Source organism: Centropristis striata, chromosome 19, assembly GCF_030273125.1.
Source record: "Centropristis striata isolate RG_2023a ecotype Rhode Island chromosome 19, C.striata_1.0, whole genome shotgun sequence".
In the NCBI taxonomy this organism is placed as follows: Eukaryota; Metazoa; Chordata; class Actinopteri; order Perciformes; family Serranidae; genus Centropristis; species Centropristis striata.
Genome location: NC_081535.1, coordinates 20,287,906 through 20,301,154, shown reverse-complemented (window position 1 = coordinate 20,301,154; position 13,249 = coordinate 20,287,906). Strand labels below are relative to the sequence as shown.

General features: G+C 40.5%; 1 protein-coding gene across 2 annotated transcripts in view; it reads left to right on the top strand.

The window, feature by feature from the left end:
* The first annotated feature begins 1,444 nt into the window (after positions 1-1,444).
* The window catches only part of garnl3 (GTPase activating Rap/RanGAP domain like 3), a 79,344-nt gene continuing 67,539 nt past the window's right edge, over positions 1,445-13,249 (top strand). For both annotated transcript variants that reach the window (XM_059357625.1, XM_059357624.1), the window contains exon 1: positions 1,445-1,917. In XM_059357625.1, coding sequence (XP_059213608.1) covers positions 1,820-1,917 — 98 coding nt within the window. In that variant the 5' untranslated portion in view covers positions 1,445-1,819. The remainder of the gene's footprint in view (positions 1,918-13,249) is intronic.

Below are 13,249 nucleotides of genomic sequence, written 5' to 3'. Positions count from 1 at the left end.
AGATAGATAGATAGATAGATAGATAGATAGATGTCATGTGAACTCTCCCTATGAGTCATCCCTCCCTCTGTGCTCCCTTGTAGCACAGGATGTAACCCCACCACACACCTATAGAGCTAATTAACTTATCCACAGCACCCACAGCTGGGTGCACTTGCAGCTCAGTGTTGTTTTAGCAGAGTAAACATTGCTTCAAGGTGGAGCGCACTTTGAGTCACGATATCTTGAGATATTGAATTACACCTTTTATTTTCCTTGTTGCTTTTAAAATTAAATTACTTGTATCAGAGGATTAAAAGTCTAACTTAAGACAATATTCAGGTGCCTGTATGGACACTGAAACAAGTTTTGCTCACTCCTCTTGTTCATGCTGGCCATTGAAAAGTAATGTATTACAAACTTTATTTGAAGCTGCTATGAGATGTCAAGAGTCTGAATTAGACACATCAAATAGGTCACAGCCTTTTTAGTACAACATTTTCACTTACTGCAGAAAAACTTAGTGCATGCCAAATGAACTAAACTTAAATCAAAGTATGGACATCTCATTTGTTAGAGGTTCATAATTGAAAAACTATGCATTGCTTTATATTTTTATTAGTTTTACACACATAAATACAAATCACATGGAATAGATACACTGTACGTGTGAAGGTTTGGTTGAAATCTGTCATCTCTTATCTTAAAAAGCACACAAAAAGGTAAAATACAAATATACAAATGTTCCTTTTCCACCAAGGCAGTTTGGAGCCAGTGTCTTATCTCGAACCAGTTCTTTGTATTTTAACCGCCAAAGAACCGGCTCTCGGCCACGAAAACTGGTTCCAGAGTGGCACCAACTCTTTGTTGGTCTCTAACCACAAACTGCTTAAACCAGAGAGCGGGGACAGGACCAACAAGGCCTGACCAACAAGACCAACTGAAATGTGTATCAATAATTTTATTTTATTTGTCTAACTGCAATGTGATCGATAGACCTACCGCTAACTAGGTTCGCGTTGGTGAAGGGGTAAAAGTCACCGGTACATTTGACACAGTAGTGTTAAAAAATGTTACAAATAAAATAATAGGCCAATATTTCTGTTGTTGGTGTCATGCCCAAAAGAACAAAGAAATGCTTATTTATCTATTGATTTATTTAATTTTCTGCATGAATCACTAAAGGGTTAAAGACCAAATTCACTCAAAGCCTCCAAATGAAAGCCCTGTTGTTGTATTCTTTTTATTTGACTCAACAAGCTCAAAGACCACTGCAGATCCACATTATGTTATAGATATTATCTTATAAATAACAGCACTGTATTACACTTGAGACTTGCATGTACTAAACTCTCACTCTTAACCCTAAACACACCCTCTCTGTGTAGATACGCCCCCCCCCCTCCCTCTCCATCAGTCTCATGAAGTCATTGCCGAGCAGCCACTCAGTGCCGGGCTGAAGCAGAAGGAGCGCTGTGGGCTCCACAGTTCAGGATCTCTGGAGCCGCGGAGATTGCACACCGCACATCCCGCTCAGGTTGACACCCCGCAGCAGCAGCAGCGTGTCCGCATGGAGATACCACCCAGCCCGACACCATGCACCTCTAACAGCTCCAACAACACCGTCTTTTGTGTCGCCTGAGGGGGGGAAAAGTCTGCAAGATCACTTTCCCTGCTCCGCTGAGGTGGACCGAGCGTCAAAGGATTTTTTTTCCTCCTCAGCCAGTTTCTCCTTTTTTTCTTCCGCCTCTCACTGCCTCGCTTTTTTTTAAATACTTTTTTCCCCCTTTTGGAAAAAAGGCACTGCTGTTCCCCAAGTCTACCTGCTCACCCAGCACCCATGAATTCAGATAAAAATGTGTACCTCGGCAGAGACAAAGGCATCATGCGGAAGAGAGCGTTGCTCCTTCGGAAAGGTTGCAGCTTCGAGATTACCAGGTAGGTCCTCTTCTTTTTTTGTTTGAGGGGGGACGTTTTTTTGGCTGGGACAAGAGGGCGATCAAGACGGCTAGACTCCCCCCACAGAAACTGCATTCTCCTTGATAGAAGTGGCACTTTAAGGCTAGACAATGAGTGTGTTTCACCTTGTGGATTTAGCCAAAATCTGATGTGTGCGCGCATAGATTAGGAGCCCCCAAAACCTTTAATGTATCTTAATAGAGTGTATGTGTGTATGCGTCAAACAACGGCTTTATATTTCCACATTTCTGGCTAAAATCACATCCTAATATCTTTTGCTCATCATTTTTCGTCTGAACACCTTGCGCTCACATTTCCTCTCGCACTGTGATGGGAAGCGTTACGCACGGATAGATTTCATCCGCACCTGACTCTGCAATGTTGACAAAGCTGCTTAGTGGCAGTCAATCGTCATTTTATAGCCAAGATGTGGTTTTGATTGGGCAGTCCTGCAACCACAGCGCCTCAGTGCTGTCCAATCTTGCCCCATAGAGGGCTGAGAGTGTGCGGGTTTTAATTCCACCTACAGGAGATGATTCTGGGGGGATCAGATCACCTGCTGTGGTCCTTTGAGGCGCAGCTGTACACCTGTGAGCTCACACACATCCTGAGGCCACAAACGCATGAAGGCGGGGGTCTCAGTGACAGACAGACCACATAATGTGCAGCTGATGTAACTTCCCAGCGTGGTATGACTGGTTTTTGGCAAACCTCCTGGAGGTGTCTGGGAGCTGTGGCCTTCTGTGGGCAGATCCAACAGGATGACACCGGTTGGTTGTATGTCCTCGAGCTGTTTGGATATCAAAACCTACCCAGCACCCTGTGTGGTCCCTTTTCTATAAGGCATTTGTCAGTTTGTGTCGGTTTTGAATGCTCTCACTTTTACTGATGTCACACCAGTTCCTTCCTCTTTTTGCCCAAATGCTCACAAGACTTCCTTGCTGAGGATTGTTTGTCATGAACTTGTGTTGCAGCATGATAGAGCACACCAGCACTTAAGCTATTCACTTTCCTTCAGGCTGTAACAAACAATTATTTTCCTTATTGATTAAGCTGACATTTACTCTCCTACTTAATTATTTGGTCTCTAGAATATATATTGTAAATATGCATACTTAATAATATGTGTATCCCTGCAGTTTTGAATGTCAAATGCATATTTTGGACAAGACATTTTGCACAAGTAACAATAAATTGGTGACACTTGGTCAAAAAAACACAGTGGATAAAGGTTCATTTCTGTCAGAAGTAGGTGTGTAAGTCACAGGTTTTGTCACAATGCAATATTACAATTTGATAAAAATACAGTCTTTACTGATGCGTCCATATATTGATATTATCACTTTTCATAGATTATATTGGATCGTAAATAATTGAATTGATTATGCTGATACAGGTCGATGTATTGTTTACTCCGTTAATCACAAGCGTTCTGAGTACCACACATCACATTTGAGCAACTATAGCTGTATGCAAATAAATTAGGGCTGAACAATTTGAAAAAAAAAATGTAATTGCGATTATTTTAACTTGTATTGCAATTGGCAAATTGGATGAATGATAATTTTTGCTTCATTATTTCACATTCTTTCATTGAAAAAGAGTATAATTTGTGGGATGCAACATCTGCAGCACCACGGTACTTACTTCTGCAGGTATTTTTGCACTGTTTTGTCTTGGGAGGGGAACTCCTGTGATTTGGAGGTATAATGCACTAGTCCATATTTCTATTATTTTTCTGCCCTAGCCAGAATGTAGTCTCAGAGCCCATAGGCTATCCCCTGACAACAATTTAGCCTTTTATTAGCTTGTTTTTAATGTAAATGCATTCATATGCAGTGACTCAGTTGCAGATGTTGTTTCTCAACTCTAACTCCATTCTCGCACCTCAAGTTGATCACAAGGGCTAAATCGTCGTCATATTGATAGCCAGTAGGTTCTGAGATTGCGTAAAGGTAACCTAGTGTTGTGTCACTATATTGATCCAACCTGGGTCTATTTTTAACTCAGTGACTTTAAGCGAGTGAAAAAGATCTAATCCAATAGATTTTAGAGCACAAGGTGACGTTCAACAAATACCTTGTTCTTTCCAAACCTTAAATATTAAAATGTAAAAGCACCTTGAATAACTCAAAATGTTTGGCATTTTTGCTTGATCTCATTAATTAATCAACTGACTGTTGCAGCTTTATTTATTCATGATCTTAAGTATGTTGTCTGTAGATCGTTGTTCTGATCACATCACCTCCCTTTCTTCCACCTCCGCCCTCATTTCCTGCTATTTCAGACAATCTGTGGAGGTGGACATGAAGTGCAAATTTACTCATGGATCTCGCCTCATTGCCCGTATAGCTGATAACTTTGTCTCAGCATGTGTGTGAGATGTTGTGTTGGAGCTGTGTCTCCATTCAGACTGCCAGGTCCCACTTCCCAAATAGAGACACATACTGTGTTGAGGGTGCATGTGGGGGCGAGTTTTGGCCAGCTTTGTGCCAAGCACTTACTTTCAAATTACACATCTCTTCTAATTAGCTTGATTTATCCTGTGGAGTGAAGGAGCTTGTTCCTTGTCTCTACACCGTGGACCCAGAGTCACAGTGTAAGGCTTCCTGGCAGACCATCTCTTAGACACTTGCAGTTTAACAGACAATCAATCAGAGACGAGCCTGAAGTGCTACTGCATGGGGAAATAGATTCTCCGCTGTACTGAGGGGATCTGAAAGACACTTAAGTAAAGGGCTGCTGCTGAGAAGTCTGCGTATAATTCATTGTGCTGCAGAGATGCATGACCAAACAGACCCAATGTATTTGGACAGTACACAAAGTATATTAGAAACATGCTTTCATATGCATAACATGCACACACACACACACACACACACACACACACACACACACACACACACACACACACACACACACACACATACTGGTTGAAGTGTTTCCATATGTTTCCCTGTGGAAGTATGTCATGAGGCAGTTTTATTTATAAATTGATGTGCCCTCTTTTTATCCTGCAGGCTACAGACGATGTAAGAAGTACTCAGTCATTCAGTAAAAGTACCAGTACAACAATGTGAAAATACTTAATTACAGTTAAAAGTACAGAGGTATTATCGGCAAAATGTACTTAAAGTGTCAAAAGTTTGAGTACTCTTTTTGCAGAAAGATGGCCCCTGTGAGTGATAAAGTAGTATATATGACGTCATCAGATTTTTATCTTTATCAGATTTTAGCTTGGAGGGTTTTGAATTTGTTTGTGTGTCTGTCTGCAGGTAATGTAGCAAATCACCCATCAGCCTAATATATTTTATGCCCAATGACTGTATGCTTGAGGACCTCTCGTAGTTGTGGTGAACATACATTTTGACAATCCTATTTTATTGCTCTGTTTTGTACTCTATTGTGTCTATTTTGTCATTGACTGTTGACTAGCCTGGCATCACTAGATCAAATGTGAATGCAAATGCGTATTAGTTGCAACCTTAAGTTCATTTTTAATTACATAGGGTGTTAACAATGAGTGCAGACAAAATGCACCTGAATAGGAGTAATGAAGCGTGTGATGTATCGCTGAGTGACACATGCAAGTTAAAGTGGTGCTTTGTCTGTTTTTATGGAGGACACACATGGCAGCCTGGTCACAGACTTTCTCAAACTACAGCTCAACAGTCACAAAAATGTGTTTCTGGGAACATTTGAGGTGAGAAATGCACAATGCAGTAACATAATCTTGGTTCATGTTTGATCAGCGCTGCCTGGTTTGACAGTTTGATTGAGTTTCGTGAGTTGCGCTGAACTTCTTTCATCTGATCAAACCCAACTTATATGAGGTAAACGATTATGGCTGGGGAGACGTGGGCCAGCCCAGGTGGAAACGGTCTGAATGGGAGTGTGACCAGACGCATCTACCAAACCATATGTCCAAATGTCAAACCAAATGTAATGTGACACCCGATATGTGCCCATCCACTAAAGTTAGGCTTGACACAAGATGAATAAAGCCCCATTTTTGTTTTCTTCACCCCCATCTTCACCATAAGGGAGCTGGAAGGGGGATGGTTTAGGACGGGAGAGGGAAACCCACAGGACTCGGACTTTCCTAGTTAATAGTGATGCATCAATTCATATCAGCAGTTTACTGTTGTAGTTGGATGAGGTGTAGCTAGTTTTATGTCCAACGATTTGACCTGTTTGGGCCTCAGTTGTCTAATAAGTCCATTTAGAGGGAGAAAAGTCTTTTTGATGGAACTGCTAACAACTTGTAGATCATCAAGAAATGTAACAAGGAACCCCAACTAGACATTTTGAAAGGGGTCAAAACTTTTTTGGAAACACTGATTTAATCCTAAATAATGTGTTGAATTTTATAAGCATTATCCTGTGTTTAGTTAGATAACATCTTAATCTGAATATAAACCAGTAACTACAGCTGTTAAATAAATGTAGTGTAGTGAAAAAGTACAATATTTCTCTCTGAAATGTAGTGGAGTAGTATTAAGTAGCATAAAAATGAAATACTCCATGTATACAGACCTCAAAATTGCATAGCACTTGAGAAAATGTACTATGTTGCTTTCCGCCAGTGGTGTGTGAGGCATCTCCGAGTATGAAATGAATCCAAAAACGGGATTATGTTAAATGTTAGCCAGAAATTAATGGTGTTAAATTCTCCTGATCTGTGCTAATCTCCACATGGTAATCTGCTTTGGGATAAACACGTCACGTCACATTATTATTTCTGACTGTGTTTTGGACACTGCATCATAATGACTCAGCCTTATCTAACAAAGTCAGCAGACTGCCAGTTGGCAGATCGTCTCACTGATGGCAGGTAGCTGCAGAGCTGCAGGTGGAAGTAGAAAAACTGAATGGACAACTGGAACCGATTGTTTGGGCATCTTGCTCTGCGGTGCTGGTTGCAGGTGGTTTAGCTGCAGGTGGTTATAGGTGTGTCTAAATTAATTGTCAGCGGTCAAGTGGCATTGTGGGTAACAAAGGTGAATAAAAAATACTAGTCTTTAATAGTTTTTTATTTTATAGACTTTGTCCACATATGCATGGATATTTATTAAAACCATAGGTTTCACCTTTTATCTTCACACAAACAGCGATTTAGAACACTGAAAACTGATTATCCAAAACTTCATTCACAGTGTTGTCTTGTAGACAGGGAAATCAGAGTATTTGTCTGCTAACGTCAGGCTGTCATTATCTCCTTTATGATCCTTCAGAAACAAAGCAATATTTCGGCGAACAAGGTCAAAACATTGCTGGTTCTCACCTTGCTGCTGGGACTTTTTACATATTTACACGTAAAGTTACTGTGTAACACAGCAGTCCTGAAATTTTTATGTCCAGACCCGGACTTTACAGGTAGAGAGCAACTTTTAATCTCTGTTCACATCTGTCCTGCAAAGGCAGGAAAAGTCAGTGTGTGGACAAGGCCTATGCCAAAAATGACTGCATCCAGTCAGGTTTTGCAGTATGCAAGTTTGCATGCTTGCTAGCTGTTCTAACCCTCAGTCCTCTGCACAGCATATATGAGAAAAAGGGTCAAAGGTCAACATGCGTTATGAAATTGCATGTCCCAGTTGTATACTAAATGCAACAGTATGTACTTTGTAAGGGCAGCTGCAGTGTGTTTTGAAAGTAAAAAGAAGAAGAGTGCTACATCAATGGAGTACTTCGTCAGAAATCTGAGTTTATTATGCACAAAACAAACGCACGAACAACATTGGGAAAGTTATTTGCCCTTGTGTCTTGAGCTGGACCAGAGGGTCTGGATGTCCTCCAGGAAACGACAAATCCTAACCTATTTACCGTCTTTTTCCATTAATTTATATAACAATCGCAGCACATCAACTCCGCCTGTCACTGAACTCTCAGCTCTGGTCTGTCTCAAACCTCTTCCAGACAACCCTGGCTAATTGTGTGTGAATGAGATTAGGCTACACGGTGACACTTGAGGAAGCCAAGAAATCCCTGGCTCGGCTCTGACCACGAACTGGCAGAACAAACATAACTCTAAGAGACAGTGCCAGGCAGAGCAAGACAAAGGGAAAAGGTTTGAACCTATGAAACAACAAACACACTAACACTGACCACCAGAGGAGGAGTCTTTCTTGTAAAGCCAGTATCAAAAATCAGAAAAAGCAGTCAGTGCTTTCTAACAATCAATGGCAGCATCAGCAAATTCTCATGTGGTGGAAACTAACCTCATTGTGTGGAGTCTTTGGGCTCGCTTGTCAATCCATAACAGAACATTTGTAGTTCATTTAAGGAAAGGCATGCGCTGGCAGCCAGCAGAGAGGCCCATTTATCATCAGGCTAACACAGGCCAATGTGTGATCAGAACATGTTACTATGGTTTAATTTTGTAACGAGACTTAACAAATACACTGAGATAAGGAGCTTGTTCACAATGTAGGAGGGAGGGATTAGGTTTGACGGCCTGGATTAGTTGGCTTTGAAATGTTTGCTGTTCATTAATCAATTCAGCCCCTCCCTTGCTTTTAGCATCAACGCACGCCTCCATGAACAAAAAGCTTCTCATAAAGCAGCGATAACTTCATCCTACAGCCGCATTAACAGAGCAGAAATAGATCCTGCAGCCATTGAAACTCTGACGGACTCTTTCACTCATGATCCTCCTCTCTTCCTGAACTTCTCCCTTCAGAGGTTATTGGAGTGTGTTTGCTTTGAAACGCTATCAGTATCTTCATTAACCTCTCCCACTGCCAAACGCTCCGAATATTTTGTGACTGCAGTTGCCAGGATTTTCGCCGTAGCTTGTCAGATTGGCACAGGACCGGAGACAGATGTAGCTGAAGTGCTGCATTCAGGTGCTTTGTTAAGGGAACGGGCGAGGGAGTTTCGACCATATGTGCCCTTAGACAAGAGAGGAAAAAAAGAGAAGGAAATATGTATTAGGGTTTGTCCTCTTGTGGTTTCCTGGTGAAGCTTTTACAGTATGCTTCAAAGCGGCATGTGAATGAAGAACACATGTTTCGAATGTCAGACATGTTTTCTATGTTTTAGGATCTGAGGATGCTCTTACATGTTGATGTGCTCTCTAACAGACAGTGGGAAAGTGGCTGTGGTCGCCTGGGTCTCCGTCTGCGTTACAGTCTGTCATAAAGCACCCAGCGGGGACTTGAATTGATGGACTTACTGACATTTTTGCTGACTTAAGGCACTTCTCTGCTTTGCATACTCTGAACTCATTTAGCTCTCACACATAGACGCAGAACACACATGCATATTTTCACACTTGTAGTTGGATGTGTGTTGCGCATTAGACGAGAGAGACTGAAGTGGCAGTGTTTTAATTTCATGTCTGAATTGTTCCTTTCATTATATTAATTGAATGATCAGTTTCTTTGTCAATTGTCTGGTTAGCAAATCCTTCACATGAAATGACACAATATGTTATTAATGACAGAAGCCTTTTCTGTTCATCTGATTTCTCTATTATTCTGTCAGCATTTTTTGTCGGTACCTTCCAAACCCAGACCATCCTTCAGACTATCCTCACCCAAAAAACAGCTTATAGGTTGTCTGTGCAAGCACCAGATTTTTACTTTTGTTGTTGGGTGACGACCTGCAGCGGACTTCATAATTATGACGGGGGAAAAAGAGGAAGTCCGGTGATGTGTTATAACGAATGACAAAGTCTGCGATAGAAGGAGGTCTGGATCCATGGACAGGTCAAACAAGCACAGGGCTTTGTCTCAGGAGGCCGCTGTCCTGTGCTGTGTGAAGCTAAAAGTATATGTTTTTAAAAAGTCAAGGATTTTAACAATGTAAATTCTTAGCCAAATTGTGTTTTATGTCACAAAGGCAAATACGTGACGTCCTTATTTTAACCCAAAGCCATGACCCATTCCTAAACCTAACCTAGGAGTTCACATTAACAGTGCGTTTGAAACCGATTTGTTTCACACCTTAAGTAGAACAAACATAGACTATGTTGTTTGCTAGGACGTGCTGCCAAAACCAATTCAAAGAGGTCGGCAGTGTTGAGAAATGCCTTTGCGACTCTATTCACTGACTGCTCCTTCTGATAAATATAGCTGTTTACTTCCGTGTTTTGGTATTGTTTGTTTTCACACCTGATGCGAACTGTACTCAAGTACACATGAACAGTACTCTGGACCACCTTTTCAAGTAGACTTGTGCATGTTACTGTACACAGTGATCTCAATAATCAATCAAACTGAACTTTAGGGTCAGATGTACTTGGATCTGGGTCTGGGTCCCTGATGTCAAAGCCCTGTTAGTTAACAATCATAGAAAAGTAAGAAAAAACTGAAAATATCGACATTTGAGAAACTGGAACCAGCCATTTTTGCCATTTTTGCCTATAAAATTGTTTTAAAAAGAGAAATCCACTTATTTATTGTTGCAGGTCTAAAACGTTTTCAGTAATTTCAATTTCAATAATGGACTGTTTTTTTTAAAAAGGATCAAGGCCGATGCAGCTGAACCATAACTTTTATTTCATGCTTTTTTTCCTTGCCAAACCATGACCAAGACACTACCTGCTAACAGTTTGTTCAGTGATTATGGTGTTTTATGCTAGTAGCAGCTAATCTAGCATCACGCTGAGGAGTACAGATATCTGGATTACTCTCATCTTTCTAACTCCTTAACCACAGATTTTTTTAATAATCAAACGTGCAACAGTCCTGCCCAGGACGTCTGAACAGGCTCCGATGTATAATCGTTTCAGCTCGAAAAATGATGTTTGCTCTCAGGAGTAATGACTGCATACACAGTGTCGGTGCAATATTGTATCACTTGTCTGATTTCCATAGAAGGTTGTAGCTGGGAAATTGAAATAGTGTGGAAGGCTGGTTCTGCTCTGCTCAGCCGTACAGTCAGTCCCTCAGTGAGGTCTGATAAACACTGGACTGTAATCACTCCCATATGTGGCTGCATAGCTCAGCACAACCCGGCACAGTTCAGCCATGCGCACAATGCAGCGCACCAGGCTCATTTAGACAGAAAAATAGATTCAAATTACTGGAAGAAAAAAAAAGCCAAAAAAAAGGGAAAGAAAAATCCCTCGCTTGATTACAACCCTATGTAAACTTCTACTCTCCGACTGAAACATCTGCTTCCATTTAGGGCTTTAAGACACATACCTACACATTAAAATGCACTGTGCACCGCTCCGGGTAAGCTCCGAGGCTGGAAAAACATTTCCCATTATAGTTGGCTGCAATAAGCCCAGCGTAGAGCGAGTAAAGGCAAGGTATCTGTTGAGATGCGGCCAGCTCGAGCCACAAGCCACAAGCCAGAGTCGTATTCTGGGGAGTTCTTTTTTTCTCACAAACTTCCCTTTTTACCGGTCACTGTCAAGGATGACGTAGAAATTAAAGTGAGTGCGTGCTGAAGTATGAAAGATCAAAGGAAGTCTGCACAGTATGAGCACAGTCTGTGTGTACACTGTGGGCTGCTGCACACCAGCCCACTGCCCCAGTCATAACCCTTTCAAAGAGCGATCCAGGAGAGACAAAGGAGGAAATGGAGCCTGTGAAGGGTTACTGTTGGACATTTTTATCCTGCGGTTTTCAAAGGAGGCCAGCCAAAACCTCGTCTTGGTTAGAGAGTGAGCAACAGAAAGAGAATGAAAAGAGATGGTCGTGCAGATTGGGAAGTATGTGTAAAAACATTGAGGGAGGGTCTATTTTAAGCAGAGGTTGTAAAGATGTGTCTCAAATTAAGTTGTTGAAGTGTGGAATTCTTTAAAAAAAAAATCTAGCCGAGTTTCCCCAACTGAATTCCTCTCACAGTTTAATAGTATATGGATTATATTACATGTTGCCAAGAACTCATTTGCAAGAACCGCTGAAAGTCATTTTAAAAATGATTTTGATTGATTGCACAACAAAAATATATGATTTAGATCAATTAAAAAGTTTGAAACAACACAACAGCAGTTTGATGGATTGCACCAAACAAAAAAACCTGATTCAGGAAAATAATGATTTTTTTTTTTGGTAAAACTGAAAAACCAATGTGATGGAAAAAGATACAGGTGCATGAAATATGTGCACATGCACAAATAAATGCATCTTCTTTTAATGAGTGACAGGCCTTACTTAACCCTCTCATGTAGTTATTTTTACATTTTAATATCTCATCTGTGTAGTTAGGGTACGTGTTAACACAAGACTCTGTTTTTCTACTAATTATTACAGATAATAATAACACAGGGACATTTCATTGGGGATTTTCCCTATTAATTGATAAGTCAACTAATCAGTCTTGGTAGGTCTTAGATTACTTTAGTTGATTAGTCATCTTTGGTAAACACAAGATTTAAAGTGGTGCTTTTCCATGGTTCTTTATGGAGAAACTTTATTTTACAAATCTGTTGATTAGATTAACAAATTGATAAGTCTGACGATTTCTTTAGTGGAGGACAGCCCCAATAGGTTCATATGAACCTGGAGGACAATAGTGAGGACAGACAGCAGGAAGAACAGATCCTGCAATCAGCTTTTAGAGGCAGTTATGTAGGTTTCAGCCATGCAGAGCCAGCACACAGAAACCACACCTACATGATCCCTAAAGAATGAGAAATATCGCAAGCCAAGTCTGATTCATATTTGCCATTTATGATGGCATGAACAACATTTGCAAAGTGTAGAGGGGAGAAAAACATGGAGCAATACACAATCTGATTCATATCTCATTTCCACAAACAGAGATGTGAATTAGATTGTCTACACTAGAAAATAAAGACTGAGGTTTCAAAAATATATCTAAAAAATGACCTCAAAGACACTTCCATTTCAAATGAATGTATTTTTGTAGAAATCATCATCACAAATAGATGTTTCTTGATCTTTTTATACTCTTACTGAACACTGTTTCCCTGAGGCAACAAACATATCCAGGTGGGGTAGATGAGGGTGATAATTAATACTAGATTTAATTGACAGAAGAGCCAAATCTTCCAGAAAATAGCTTCAAATATGTTTCCCTAAAGAAAACATCATGCAGTACAGGGTTAATACTATGTATACATGAAGAAGTCACTCATAAAGTCATAGAACACAAACAATTGTTTTCTTATTTAGTTGTGATGAAACTTATAACCACAAGAGGGCAGACTCTCCCTGTAAAAGCAGTGATGTGACCATATTGTGAAGAGTCAGTGGATTGAAAATCTAGAAAAAGCATTCACACTTTTCCTCTTTGTCATTTTGTTTGAGCTTTTTAATTCTGCACAACAGTGAGAAAACCAAAATGATTAGCTTTAGAAAAACGTGAGTTTTTTTGTAAAAAACAAACAAAC